The sequence below is a fragment of the Apostichopus japonicus genome, chromosome 17 (genome assembly GCF_037975245.1).
Source record: "Apostichopus japonicus isolate 1M-3 chromosome 17, ASM3797524v1, whole genome shotgun sequence".
In the NCBI taxonomy this organism is placed as follows: Eukaryota; Metazoa; Echinodermata; class Holothuroidea; order Aspidochirotida; family Stichopodidae; genus Apostichopus; species Apostichopus japonicus.
Window position 1 is genome coordinate 13,743,395 of NC_092577.1, and position 15,731 is coordinate 13,759,125.

General features: G+C 39.1%; 2 protein-coding genes across 2 annotated transcripts in view; one reads left to right on the forward strand and one right to left on the reverse strand.

The window, feature by feature from the left end:
• LOC139984635 (von Willebrand factor-like) overlaps positions 1 to 14,473 on the forward strand; it is a 55,621-nt gene extending 41,148 nt beyond the window's left edge. Inside the window, exons 20-22 of the mRNA XM_071998606.1 lie at positions 755 to 1,040; positions 1,634 to 2,023; positions 14,454 to 14,473. Coding sequence (XP_071854707.1) covers positions 755 to 1,040; positions 1,634 to 2,023; positions 14,454 to 14,458 — 681 coding nt within the window. The 3' untranslated portion in view covers positions 14,459 to 14,473. The remainder of the gene's footprint in view (positions 1 to 754; positions 1,041 to 1,633; positions 2,024 to 14,453) is intronic.
• Positions 4,838 to 10,865, reverse strand: LOC139984460 (uncharacterized). The gene is made up of 4 exons (XM_071998375.1): positions 10,808 to 10,865; positions 8,986 to 9,426; positions 8,296 to 8,931; positions 4,838 to 8,157 (listed from the first exon to the last, which is right to left on the reverse strand). Exons 1-4 carry the CDS (start codon positions 10,863 to 10,865, stop codon positions 4,970 to 4,972), a joined length of 4,323 nt encoding a protein of 1,440 aa, XP_071854476.1. The 3' UTR covers positions 4,838 to 4,969.
• Positions 14,474 to 15,731: the final 1,258 nt, after the last annotated feature.

Sequence of the window (15,731 nt, forward strand, 5' to 3'; positions counted from 1 at the left end):
TTGAGATTGGAAAATCTAAAAATAAAATTCTGAAAAATAAAAAGCAAAATAAAAGTTGGGATATTCTTGGAGAGTAATATCTGTCTCGTTTAGAGATACTCTTTTTCCAATTATCTTCATTTGCTTATTGTTTCCAGTAAATAACAACATTTTGCAGAATTATCAGTGTATATCTTAAAAATATCAAATAATATGTAAATATTCACACGTTACTGTTATATTCTTACTTTATTGCACCTTGTGTTTCTTGGAAAAGTTCTGAGACAGAATATCAAGTCATAGCAAAACAGTTTGGTAGCATTTATGCCTCATATCATATTGTTTTTGCTTTTTCTGGTGTGATTTTAATTGTACAGAATTGTAAATCAAGAAGTATATTCTTTTGGTATTTTAAAACTTGTGTGTTAGAGTGATTCAACGACTCAAGAGAACATATTATGTACTTTGTTAGCCATTATTCATATCGGATCAGATCCAGATCGGGTATCCCAATCTTGAGCCCAACTTCCCTGTGTAGAGGACTCTCATACTCAAGACCTGACCTTGAGATCTTAATCCCCCATTTAATACATACCAAAGCTACCCTATCAAATTTCAAAACCTATTTCAAATTGTGGTCATGTGACATATCCATCTCAGAAGTAGAAGATTGCAGTCAGGAGGGGAATTTTCAATTTTGGTTTCAAATGAAGATCCCTCATCGCATCGAATTGTAGGCAGCATCGGATAACTTTGTAATTATTTTGTGTTACAGGTACATGAGTACTGTGCAGACCCTCCCAGAATCGATGATGCCTGCAGCCTCAATCCACACAGGAGAGCTTGGGCCTACAGAAGATGTAATGAATTGAAGTCGGACAGATTTAAGAACTGTCACGCTAAAGTGGATGTTGCCGGCTTCTATGACAAATGCGTCTACGACGCCTGTGGTTGTGACATGGGAGGCGATTGTGACTGCCTCTGTACTGCCATAGCGACCTACGCCTACGAATGTAACAAATTTGGAGTTCCAGTGGAATGGCGAAGACAGGATGTGTGTCGTAAGTAAATTAAAGCTCTCCCCGTTCATTATTAACTTGCATGCATTGCAGATATTAGGTAGGTTTTCTACAACTGTGGCATCGTATGATACAGTATATGATCCATCTCCCTACCATTCCGTTTCTTTGTCCAATGGACATACCTCATCAGGGACAAGGTTACCCAATTCCTTCCCACTCAAATAGAATTTGTTTTAGTCCTTCTTATATTGTTATATCAAAACAGTATATATTGTATTCATATATTTTTTTAAAACCTTGCTTAAAGTAGTTGTATCCATAGCTACAAACCATTCCTCTAACATATGTGTAAAATGTCACGTGTATCATAAGATTGAGTTACACAACTAACAGCGACTGCAAGGGCTATATTGCAGGGACACTGCCAAAGATTTGGGACTATGGTAATGCTTGAAGTCTAGCAAATATCCATCATAGATTTCTGGGCTCTTCCTGGATGTAAATTCAAGTCATCCCGTGCCAAAGGAGTGAGGTTGCTGCTCTATGACTAAAATGAAAATAATGGTTTGAGCAAAAACTTGATAAGAGTTTTGTCTTTGTCATTTTGCAACCATTTTTGCTACCAATTTCAGCAATCCAGTGCGAGGAATGCGAAAGATACGACCCCTGCATCAGTCCTTGTGATTTTGACTGTGCCTTGCTCGACCTCGGAAACGGAGAAGGAGGCTGTAACTATACTTGTGTGGAAGGTTGTACTTGTCCACCCGGGCAGTACTACAGAGATGGTGAATGTGTCCAGGACTGCGAGGTCTTCACCACCACCCCACAACCTACCACGACAGAAATATCCACCACAACGGAGGAATCCACAACCTCTCCTCCAGTAACAACCGAGGAGACCACAACCTCTCCTCCAACAACTGAGGAGACCACAACCTCTCCTCCAACAACGGAGGAGACCACAACCTCACCGCAGAGTACCACTGGTCCTCCGTCAACTCCTGAAACACCATCAACGATTTGTAAGTTCAACTCCTTTTATTCTCAGACTATAATTTGGGGGCAGATATTTGCCAAATTGACAATCTCACAAAAGGAAATTTTACACTTTTTTACTGGTACATTAAACAGTTATTTCTTTTAATAATTTGTTAAAATATGTCTTTTTTATCTTCAAATTACTAAAAAAAATTTCTTTGCAGCATTGCTATATAATTATTGTCATTATGTGTTTTTTTTTATCTATTACTAATATTTCTGTACTTTTTTTTTTGTACAATCCAATCTGTTGATCTGTTAGGACAGGTTATCATTCTCATCTTTCAGCTTTCTGCTCATTTTACAATATATTCCAAATACAGCTGGGATTGACATCATAATCTTGTTTTTTTCTTTAACAGCTATGTTTGATCATATTTTTGTTTTGCTATGACAATTGTCTTATTCGTTTCAATAGTTTTACCATTCACGACCACCAGTTGCATTCTTCCCACTAACATTTTCATTTTCACAAAATTTTGTCCATCACATAACTTAGGATGTCATCAGTTCTTTTTTTTTTTATTTCTCATGAATATTTAATATTACATTTTCATTAAAGAAAATGTCGTGGTGATAGTACTAAGTTATTACTAAGTACTGCCTTCATGTTCTGCAACTGAAATCAAGACCTTGTCCTCAAATATCATCAAATTCATTTGTTAAAGATTTGATAGAATAGATCACAGGCGCCTCGCCAAAAAAGAAAATGTATCAATTTAACAAACATACTGCCTGGGATGGAATATCAAACAATATGATGTACGCATATTTTGTTGTACTAAAGATGACTGCCTTAGCAAAAATAGATCATTTTATACTTCCATATGATGATATAGTTGTTAGGCAAAGAGATATGGGATTGTTGTGTGATCAAGGCCAGGTGAATGAAATTTTTTTCTGCAAGGTTGAATGGTTTCCTTTTTCTAAGTACACTTTAATAGTCTAAATTTGAACATTTGACATTTGATCACTCTTCATCATCTTTTTTTACTATATGCATGATCATTAATCATTTCAACATCATTTCCTCCACCATGGCATTTCACTATCTCACCAGTGTTTAAGACTACTACCCAAAGGACTCCTCAGGCTACTTCAGCGAGTAAGAGCATGACACCTTCAGAAATGGCGCCTGTTTCTGAGACTGCTCAAACAGTAACACATCTACTTCATACAACAACAACTGAAGGACCAGCCACACCTGCAGGCTCCACCCCTGCAGGCTCCACCCCTACAGGAATAGTTACTACTAGCCCACAAACAAGCATACAAGAGACTCTACATACCAAAGCAGCCACACCTGCAGGCTCCACCCCTACAGGAATAGTTACTACTAGCCCACAAACAAGCATACAAGAGACTCTACATACCAAAGCAGCCACACCTGTAGGCTCCACCCCTACAGGAATAGTTACTACTAGCCCACAAACAAGCATACAAGAGACTCTACATACCAAAGCAGCCACACCTGCAGGCTCCACCCCTACAGGAATAGTTACTACTAGCCCACAAACAAGCATACAAGAGACTCTACATACCAAAGCAGCCATACCTGTAGGCTCCACCCCTACAGGAATAGTTACTACTAGCCCACACATAAGCATACAAGAGACTCTACATACCAAAGCAGCCACACCTGCAGGCTCCACCCCTACACGAATAGTTACTACTAGCCCACAAACAAGCATACAAGAGACTGTACATACCAAAGCAGCCACACCTGCTGGCTCCACCCCTACAGGAATAGTTACTACTAGCCCACAAACAAGCATACAAGAGACTCTACATACCAAAGCAGCCACACCTGTAGGCTCCACCCCTACACGAATAGTTACTACTAGCCCAAAAACAAGCATACAAGAGACTCTACATACCAAAGCAGCCACACCTGCAGGCTCCACCCCTACAGGAATATTTACTACTAGCCCACAAACAAGTATACAAGAGACTGTTCATACCAAAGCAACCACACCTGCTGGCTCCACCCCTACAGGAATAGTTACTACTAGCCCACAAACAAGCATACAAGAGACTGTTCATACCAAAGCAACCACACCTGCTGGCTCCACCCCTACAGGAATAGTTACTACTAGCCCACAAACAAGCATACAAGAGACTGTTCATACCAAAGCAGCCACACCTGTAGGCTCCACCCCTACAGGAATAATTACTACTAGCCCACACATAAGCATACAAGAGACTGTACATACCAAAGCAGCCACACCTGCAGGCTCCACCCCTACAGGAATAGTTACTACTAGCCCACAAACAAGCATACAAGAGACTGTACATACCAAAGCAGCCACACCTGCTGGCTCCACCCCTACAGGAATAGTTACTACTAGCCCACAAACAAGCATACAAGAGACTGTTCATACCAAAGCAGCCACACCTGCAGGCTCTACCCCTACAGGAATAGTTACTACTAGCCCACAAACAAGCATACAAGAGACTGTTCATACCAAAGCAGTCACACCTGGCAGTACTCCTCCTGCAAGTTCTACTCATCCAGTGGAAATCTTACCTCCACATGCAATGACTACTTTTCCAATTATCTATCAAACCACAGAGTTAGTACCAACACACACATCTAAGACAGTTAGGACAACCTATGGCTCCACAGTTGAAACTTTAACTGGAACAAAAGCACAAAAGCCTATAATGTCTTCAAAAGTACCTGTTGTGTCACCAGAAGTGACCTTGGAGAAAACCACACCTTGGATGACTAAGGTTACCCTGCCTGGAGTCACGCATTCAGTACCCACTGTGCCACCTTTAGAGAAAACTTCTCCTAGAACACCTCAAGTGACTCAGACTATAATACCAGGACCTAGCATGACACCATCAGTACCCATTTTGTCACCTGAAATATCTTTGGGTGGAACCACACCTAAGGTTCATACAGTAACTGAAACAGTATCTGCAGGTCATAGTACAGGAAGTGGAATTCCTGAAATGGAAACTTCACCTGAGCAACCATCAACCACCCTAGCAATAGTTGTGCCAATGACAGGAATAGTGCAAACACGAGTTCCCAAAAAAGCTAAAACCACAAAGGTGATTACAACAACAGGACCATTTGTGTCGACAGTTGAAGGAACTTCTGCTACCGCACCAGAGACAACTTTACCCCAAGAAATCTCTACAGCTATTACTGAAATAACTGGAACAGAATTAACAGTGTCAAAGGTCACTCCATCAGTACCCTCTGTGTCACCTGTAGTGACTGTTGAAGGAACTTCTGCTACAGCAACAGGGACACCCTTACCCCCAGAAATCTCTACAGCTATTACTGAAATAACTGGAACAGAAGTAACAGTGTCAAAGGTCACTCCATCAGTTCCCTCTGCATCACCTGTAGTGACTGCTGAAGGAACTTCTGCTACAGCAACAGGGACACCCTTACCCCCAGAAATCTCTACAGCTATAACTGAATTCACTGGAACAGAAGTAACAGTGTCAAAGGTCACTCCATCAGTTCCCTCTGTGTCACCTGTAGTGACTGTTGAAGGAACTTCTGCTACAGCACCAGGGACAACTTTACCCCCAGAAATCTCTACAGCTATTACTGAAATAACTGGAACAGAAGTAACAGTGTCAAAGGTCACTCCATCAGTTCCCTCTATGTCACCTGTAGTGACTGCTGAAGGAACTCCTGCTACAGGAACAGGGACACCCTTACCCCCAGAAATCTCTACAGCTTTTATTGAAATAACTGGAAAAGAATTAACAGTGTCAAAGGTCACTCCATCAGTACCCTCTGTGTCACCTGTAGTGACTGTTGAAGGAACTTCTGCTACAGCAACAGGGACACCCTTACCCCCAGAAATCTCTACAGCTATTACTGAAATAACTGGAACAGAAGTAACAGTGTCAAAGGTCACTCCATCAGTTCCCTCTGTGTCACCTGTAGTGACTGCTGAAGGAACTTCTGCTACAGCAACAGGGACACCCTTACCCCCAGAAATCTCTACAGCTATTACTGGAATAACTGAAACAGAAGTAACAGTGTCAAAGGTCACTCCATCAGTTCCCTCTGTGTCACCTATAGTGACTGTTGAAGAAACATCTCCTGCAGCACCAGAGACAACTTTACTGCCAGAAATCTCTACAGCTATTACTGAAATAACTGGAACAGAAGTATCAGTGTCAAAGGTCACTCCATCAGTTCCCACTGTGTCACCTCTAGTGACTGTTGAAGAAACGTCTCCTGTAACATCAGGGACACCTTCACCCCCAGAAATATCTACAGCTATTACTGAAATAACTGGAACAGAAGTAACAGTGTCAAAGGTCACTCCATCAGTTCCCTCTGTGTCACCTGTAGTGACTGTTGAAGAAACTTCTCCTGCAGCACCAGAGACAACTTTACCCCCAGAAATCTCTACAGCTATTACTGAAATAACTGGAACAGAAATATCAGTGTCAAAGGTCACTCCATCAGTTCCCTCTGTGTCACCTCTAGTGACTGTTGAAGAAACGTCTCCTGTAACATCAGGGACACCCTTACCCCCAGAAATATCGACAGCTATTACTGAAATAACTGGAACAGAAGTATCAGTGTCAAAGGTCACTCCATCAGTTCCCTCTGTGTCACGTGTAGTGACTGTTGAAGAAACGTCTCCTTCAGCACCAGAGACAACTTTACCCCCAGAAATTTCTACAGCTATTACTGAAATAACTGGAACAGAAGTAACAGTGTCAAAGGTCACTCCATCAGTTCCCTCTGTGTCACCTGTAGTGACTGTTGAAGAAACGTCTCCTGTAACACCAGGGACACCTTCACCCCCAGAAATATCTACAGCTGTTACTGAAATAACTGGAACAGAAGTAACAGTGTCAAAGGTCACTCCATCAGTTCCCTCTGTGTCACCTGTAGTGACTGTTGAAGGAACTTCTGCTACAGCACCAGAGACAACTTTACCCCCAGAAATCTCTACAGCTATTACTGAAATAACTGGAACAGAAGTAACAGTGTCAAAGGTCACTCCATCAGTTCCCTCTGTGTCACCTGTAGTGACTGTTGAAGAAACTTCTCCTGTAACACCAGAGACAACTTTACTGCCAGAAATCTCTACAGCTATTACTGAAATAACTGGAACAGAAGTAACAGTGTCAAAGGTCACTCCATCAGTTCCCTCTGTGTCACCTGTAGTGACTGTTGAAGAAACCTCTGCTACAGCAACAGGGACACCTTCACCCCCAGAAATCTCTACAGCTATTACTGAAATAACTGGAACAGAAGTAACAGTGTCAAAGGTAACTCCATCAGTTCCTTCTGTGTCACCTGTAGTGACTGTTGAAGGAACTTCTACTGCAGCACCAGAGACAACTTTACCCCCAGAAATCTCTACAGCTATTACTGAAATAACTGGAACAGAAGTAACAGTGTCAAAGGTCACTCCATCAGTTCCCTTTGTGTCACCTGTAGTGACTGTTGAAGGAACTTCTACTGCAGCACCAGAGACAACTTTACCCCCAGAAATCTTTACAGCTATTACTGAAATAACTGGAACAGAAGTAACAGTGTCAAAGGTCACTCCATCAGTTCCCTCTGTGTCACCTGAAGTGACTGCTGAAGAAACTTCTCCTGTAACACCAGAGACAACTTTACTGCCAGAAATCTCTACAGCTGTTACTGAAATAACTGGAACAGAAGTAACAGTGTCAAAGGTCACTCCATCAGTTCCCTCTGTTTCACCTGTAGTGACAGTTGAAGAAACGTCTCCTGTAACACCAGGGACAACTTTACTGCCAGAAATCTCTACAGCTATTACTGAAATAACTGGAACAGAAGTAACAGTGTCAAAGGTCACTCCATCAGTTCCCTCTGTGTCACCTGTAGTGACTGCTGAAGAAACTTCTCCTGTAACACCAGAGACAACTTTACTGCCAGAAATCTCTACAGCTATTACTGAAATAACTGGAACAGAAGTAACAGTGTCAAAGGTCACTCCATCAGTTCCCTCTGTGTCACCTGTAGTGACAGTTGAAGAAACGTCTCCTGTAACACCAGGGACAACTTTACTGCCAGAAATCTCTACAGCTATTACTGAAATAACTGGAACAGAAGTAACAGTGTCAAAGGTCACTCCATCAGTTCCCTCTGTGTCACCTGTAGTGACTGCTGAAGAAACTTCTCCTGTAACACCAGAGACAACTTTACTGCCAGAAATCTCTACAGCTATTACTGAAATAACTGGAACAGAAGTAACAGTGTCAAAGGTCACTCCATCATTTCCCTCTGTGTCACCTGTAGTGACAGTTGAAGAAACGTCTCCTGTAACACCAGAGACAACTTTACTGCCAGAAATCTCTACAGCTATTACTGAAATAACTGGAACAGAAGTAACAGTGTCAAAAGTAACTCCTTCAGTTTCCTCTGTGTCACCTGTAGTGACTGTTGAAGGAACTTCTACTGCAGCACCAGAGACAACTTTACTGCCAGAAATCTCTACAGCTATTACTGAAATAACTGGAACAGAAGTAACAGTGTCAAAGGTCACTCCATCAGTTCCCTCTGTGTCACCTGTAGTGACAGTTGAAGAAACGTCTCCTGTAACACCAGGGACAACTTTACTGCCAGAAATTTCTACAGCTATTACTGAAATAACTGGAACAGAAGTAACAGTGTCAAAGGTCACTCCATCAGTTCCCTCTGTGTCACCTGTAGTGACAGTTGAAGAAACGTCTCCTGTAACACCAGGGACAACTTTACTGCCAGAAATCTCTACAGCTATTACTGAAATAACTGGAACAGAAGTAACAGTGTCAAAGGTCACTCCATCAGTTCCCTCTGTGTCACCTGTAGTGACAGTTGAAGAAACGTCTCCTGTAACACCAGGGACAACTTTACTGCCAGAAATCTCTACAGCTATTACTGAAATAACTGGAACAGAAGTAACAGTGTCAAAGGTCACTCAATCAGTTCCCTCTGTGTCACCTGTAGTGACAGTTGAAGAAACGTCTCCTGTAACACCAGGGACAACTTTACTGCCAGAAATCTCTACAGCTATAACTGAAATAACTGGAACAGAAGTAACAGTGTCAAAGGTCACTCCATCAGTTCCCTCTGTGTCACCTGTAGTGACAGTTGAAGAAACGTCTCCTGTAACACCAGGGACAACTTTACCCTCAGAAATCTCTACAGCTATTACTGAAATAACTGGAACAGAAGTAACAGTGTCAAAGGCCACTCCATCAGTTCCCTCTGTGTCACCTGCAGTGACTGTTGAAGAAACGTCTCCTGTAACGCCAGAGACAACTTTACCCCCAGAAATCTCTACAGCTATTACTGAAATAACTGGAACAGAAGTAACAGTGTCAAAGGTCACTCCATCAGTTCCCTCTGTGTCACCTGTAGTGACTGTTGAAGAAACTTCTCCTGTAACACCAAAGAAAACATTACCTCCAAAAGTGTTTACAACATTGTCAGAAGTCACTAAGACATTTCAAACATCTAGAACAACTCCTAAGGCTGTATCTGAACACACTACTCTGGCTGGTCCTTCAGAAAAAAGCACATCAACGTTACACACTACTTTGAAACGTGTCAGTACTGAAGAAGTAAATCCATTCACTAAGACATATACTCCTAGGGTTAGTACTACCCCCACATCTGTTACGACAACCATGCCCTGGTTTGGCACTGCTACTACGATGAAGACCTTAGAGGAAACGAGCAAGCCACAGACCTTTCCAACTACACTGTTGGGTACTCATTTGTGTAAGTACCCAAAAGTCATTCATTTCATCTTGTTTTTTAAGTTGTTTTCAAATGATGACAATAACTCATCTTTTTGAGTGTATTTGTCACCTTGATTCTGTACCATTGCTACAGAAGTTAACTTTTACTTTTTTGAACATCCATCACATGCGCCGCAACCTCCAGTCATCCAAAATTCCATCACCCAAAAATTTGTTTGTACCATTTTAATTTGATTTAATTAGCATGATAGACCGCGAGAATGAAACACACTTGAGTCAATTTGATATCATGATTTTTGGATCATTTAACATTTTTTTATTTCAATTTACAAGCTCAGATGGAAAAGTTGTACAAATCTGTATTTATATGTGGGCATGCATTTTATATTTTCCATTTAATATGCTAACATTATTATCTACTCATATGATATAGTACAAAACAATCCTGCTCATCAATACTATGAATACCGACGTAACTCACCGAGAAGATACACTGTGCGTTACCCTTGATGCTTTCCTTCTTGACAAAATTTTGAGGAAATACAGTACCACCTTGAAAACTTGAGTTTAGTTGGATGGTTGTGGTCATTTTCCTCTAACGCAGGAAACCTTTTATTACAGGTTGTCACCCCGTCCAGAACATCCCATCCAAATCTGCTAGTAAATGGGCACTAGCAGATCTGCATTCATTCATCTTTTGATTGTTTAACATAAAGTCTTATTTTTCCTGTGAAACACATGTATGCAAGTACACGCATGCAAGTACAGAATGAAAGAGCACCAGATTTGTGCTCAACTTTCCTCTCATTATCAATGTTGTTCCTGTTCATTTAATACTTCCATGATTTGGGAACAATTTGGAGCCATGTCTTTATAAGTGAAGTTTTCTCAGTAATACTGACATTTTATTCAGGATATATATGCTTTGCAATTGACAAGTTCTGTACTTCATGTTTTCTTTAGTTAAACAATTCAGACTTGATTTATTATTCTTGCTATGTTATACCCTCCACATACCCAACCCCCCCTGTCCACACCCCTCTTCTTCCCCTGCATACCTCTGCATTCCTCCACACCTCCCTGCATCCCTCCCCATATCTCTGCATCAGTATACATCTCTCTTTATCCCTTCATATCCCTCCATGTACCTTACATATCCCATAATAGCTAAGCACATGTACTGTAGATGTTGGATGTATTCCAGCTTGTAAAATAAACAAAACAAATACAATAAAAATGTTGATACCTCGGCTTTAAGCTTTTTAGATGCAAGAAGTAAGTGCGAGAAAAGGAAATAAACAAACGATAATCATAAAATATGACATGCAGCAACAACCTGGCAACTAGAAGCAGAAATCCAGCTGTTTTTCTCGCTGCTCTTTAAAATTATTTCTGCATCGCTACACACTGTTTGCCTCTCAATTTAAGGTGGTCCAGGTTTCACTCCTGTAATTCATATATATCTCCTCTCTACCACCTTTTTCATCCTAATCCTAATCCATAACATGACTCCTTCATGCCTTTCCTCCCCACCCCCCCTCCTCCCATCTCATGTGTCACGACTAAGTGCCCTCTTTACAAGCGTACCTATTTATTTAGTTACCACCTACATTGCATAATCCTTTTAATTAACCACAAATGTTACTCTACATCCTAACACACAGTAATCAAAGGCGACAAAAGTCCAAAGTTGCAAGTAAAATTGCAAGGAGACCAAACTTACTTTTTTGGATAAAACTTTACCACAAAGCATAGCATGGAAAATTTTCAAACTACATTTGAGTTCTTCCAGTTGGAAAATCATCGGTAAAACGCAGAAGATCTCAGAATATCTTGTAATTTTGTCTCTATAAGCTCAAAGATTCAAGTTTCCCTTTCATGTGTAATGTTTAATTTGTCAGTTTTAGTTATATTCAATTTGCTAGTTTGTTTGCAAATCTTACATTATTTGAACACAGTGAAGGAAGCTGTAGAGATGATTTTGTTCACCTCAATTGAGCTGTACTTAAATACATTAATTGAAAAAAAAAAAACACACCCTCCTCTAACACCCTATTATACTAATAACGTGCATCTATATTTTCTGAAGCCCCTAGCTTTCTAAAAGTTCCTTCCCACTTTGGCATTATTTTTCTTTTCAATGCAGACATCGGTCAGGATTTTGCAACAGAAATGCGATTAAAACAATATGAAAAGAATTTTCTCCTCCCCCTGATAAAAGAAGAAAATTACTGGTAAAAAGTTATAAATACAGCAGATAACACAAGCCCTGTGGCATAGAATTCTGTGGTATTACTTTTGCGCAGCTTTGTATGTAATATTTATTATTACTATTCAAAACAATAGCAGGTACTGTCAAATATGCAAATTAGCTTCAAAAATTTGAAAAGATGACAGTGACACAATGCAGTTTGTCTTCATATTTTACTCAGACGAGTCTAAGCGTCATTTGAGAGCAGAGGAATGGGATTTACAGATGTGCAAATTGCATCAGCATTGATAATAGTATGGGCTGAGTATGAGTAACAGCATTCCATCATCAACAGAGCTGAAAATCTCTGAAAATCATAAAAATCGCATCATTTTTTCGGTCTCACAATATAAACTCGACATTCATCCATCGCTAATGAAGTATCCACGAAGTTTGCAGTTGTTTATTTTGCCAGTGTAAGTACTTTCTCCGGTGTCGTAGTCTTTCGTAATCGAAGACAGTAAAAAGTCTTCTTCTTCTCATTAGGCCTAGATATATTAATTCCTTGAAATGTGGTTCATATATATACTGTAGGCATTAAAACCATATATGATTGTGTTCAAAAAGTTTGTCAAATGTTATTTGTTATCTGCTGTATCTCAACAATAGTCCTCTTTGTGTTCTTCTAAACAACACATGATGTTTGTATTGTTTAAAAGCCTGTTTGCAAAAAGTTGGTCCCACAGACTGTTCATGAGTATCGTCCATTAAACAATGTGGTAATCAATTGTACAGTAATCGTTTCTCAGAGTATTAATCGTCATCGTCTCATATCTCTGGACTTTAAAAGCAAAGTCATTTCTGTGCAAGGTTTTGGCCTGTGTCTATCGTCTCAAATTTTTCAGCCTTTCCTCTTTTTTCCCCCTTTTTTTTTATCTGTTTTAATCTGTTTCTCTATGTACAGCTATATATAATTTGTTCTCCAAACGACTCAATACTTTGTTGAGTTTCCTTCTCCCCACCTTCCCCCACTCAACTGTTTAAAAGGTTATTTCTCACAAATTAAAAGTGGTATTGAAATACAACAGTGTTTTCTAAAGTATTACAACATATTAAAATTACTCTTGTGCCTAAATTCATTCACAACAACCACAACAGCAGTCACAGTCAGTAAAACTTAAAACCCAATTTCACTGCAAAAATATTAGATTTTTTTCATTGACTGTAAAATCTAAGACATAAACAAGAACCAAGAAATATTTAATTCAACACATCTATTAAATATGTTTGTAATGCAGTTTTGTATCAATAGCTTTCTTCTGACCTACAAGAAATATAGGTGATTAGCCCTGTTTTGGAATTCTTTGTTTCAGCTGTCTCTGATAATTAGGCATGCTTAACTTTACAATGGTTCCTTTGGATTGGGCTCTTTTCAATGAATACTAAAAATAGAGACCATTGTGGTAATTGATGCTAAAAGAAATTAGTAATAAGGAAACCAAGACTAACTTGAAAATTTAGCGTGGACCAATTTGGTCAACTATCCAATTGAATAAGAAACAAAATACAAACATGAAGTTATGCAAAGTACCAAACAGAAGACAATTTTTATCCAGGTTTCACAGCAGGCTTCAGTTTGCAGTAAAAATATTCATTAAACTTCACCTTTTATCAAGCCAGTTACCTGTATTCTGTATTGCTATTTCTTGGAAATAGAAAACAGCTGTAAATAAAGAAAGATCCTTGTCTGAAGACTGTACAACAGATTTCATAGAAATTAGCATATTGCATAGACATATGGACATTAGTTGGACCCTTTTAAAGGGTGTGAAGACTCGCTCAAAAAGAAACGTCTAATGCCGGTAATTTGACCTAGTTTTGAATGAAGTGTAACAGAAGTGTTAAACACCACCATCAAGCCCAGAAAATACACACACAGCTTGCTACCGTCGGTAATTAGACACAAGTGTACAGTCAGTACATACAGCTACAGTCAATACCCACGGCACAGTATATATACAAACGACACAGCGATGGACATTTCAGGTCCAGCTAAAGATTGTATTCTAATTAGGTTAAAGTCAAGGTTATTATTAACACCTGCAAAGACAACAATCACATATATATTTTGTACACAAAGTTTGGGTCAAGACAATCTAGTCTTCGAACTTGAAAGGGATTTTGAAAACAAAAGTCAAGAAACTTGATGGACTATAAGTTTAGAGCTTCAATTTTGGTGACTGTTGTTTGCAAATAAGTGACATACGAAAGTATCCAGATTTCCAGAGGGTGAAAGTACAACCAGACATTGATGATAAGAAACTAAAACATTAAAAAAAGAATGATGCTAAGGGAGAGTCTAAACTTGGACCTTCCATAGATCTAGAAAAAGAACTGAAAAAATCTTCCCCTTCCATATTTAATAATTGTGAAGATGATGAGAAGCCACACGAATTAGTGAGCTGTTTATTTGAATGATTAGAAAATGACTAAATATTTTGCTTCTTTCAAAGGCTAATCCGGACTCCATATTGGTGAGGTACTATACGTACAGTAGTGTATATGGTATCAGTATAATGTTAACTGGTTGTTCCGTGGCGTGTCTGATAGTAAAAAGCTTCGTTCTGTGTTCCATGACATGGTTTAATAAACCAGCAGTATTATTGTTGTGTAGTGAGTAGTATGTACAGCAGTCTATCATATTCGGACTGAAGTCATTTAATGTTAACAGTTTTCATGTAACGTGTTTGACAATGTTCGTAGCAAAAGGGGAGTCTATGGGTTCGTTCAGATTTTGTCTTCACGTCATTCAACGGTCACTTTATAATCGTTTATGAGAGGAAGTTTCATTTTGGCTTGTACCCTCTGTTGTTCTTTGGTAAATATAATGGTTCACTCAAATTTTATAATCACGAGACAAAAAATTAAATTCGTCTTTACGATTGTCTTATTATTCTCCAAAAATTCAAATGTCAACAAAAGAAAGAAAAATTCTTGCAAAGAGTGTACGTATCCACCTATGGCAACAAAAGGCATTAAGTAGCCATGTGTCTGATATTATAGCTAGTTCCTTGTCATAGTCAATTTGAAACACTCTTCTTGCAATTTTCATAGCATTGAAATTGCTAACAATTTTTGCTTCCATCGTTATGTGTGGGAAATTTTAGCCCTGTGAATTGTTGAAAGAAACAAGGTTCAGCTTTTTTTTTAGTCACGTTGGTCCGTTAGATCTTAGCAGCTAATCTTTTGGATGGATGAGCTGCAAAGTTCTGGTGAAATTCTAGTTTTATGTAAAAAAGTGAGATTCTTCTCAATTTTCCTTTAATAGCCTGTGTCAGCATGTTTGGTAAATGCTTGTAGTACTATAGCAAGGAGAGAGATATTAAGTGTTTTCTTTTACTGTATAGATCTGATTTTTGGGAGAAAAAGTTCTGTAAAAAATTATCTCACTTTGTTCCAAACTTCACTCAATCTTAATTGTGTTCAATATGGAAAAGATTGAATATGCTTGTGATATGTCGTCCTTATAGGATGCATTTGACGGTGAACTAAACAGAACATGCTGTATTGAGTTCCTACTACGATAGGTTCAACAATGAATATGGTTGGTGGCTTCTGAAATAGATTAAATCTGCTAGGAATTATAAACATTATCAAAGAAGAAGAAAGATATCCAGAAATAATAAGCAGAAAGATTCAATTGCATTTGACCAATAAGATGGTAGTTAAGAACCTTTACCTATTAAAGATGTTGTGATACAGGAGATGTGAGCACTGATTATAGCATGTAT

Excerpts from the sequence above, each read along its gene's own strand:
- LOC139984460 (XM_071998375.1), bottom strand. The coding sequence starts at position 10,865 with ATGTATACTGATGCAGAGATATGGGGAGGGATGCAGGGAGGTGTGGAG. Across the intron at positions 9,427-10,807 it reads AGGTGTGGAGGAATGCAGAG|GAGAAGTTTCTTCAACAGTC; the intron begins GTATGCAGGGGA and ends TTGGTGTTACAG. Across the intron at positions 8,158-8,295 it reads TTCTTCAACTGTCACTACAG|GTGACACAGAGGGAACTGAT; the intron begins GTGACACAGAGG and ends CAGTCACTACAG.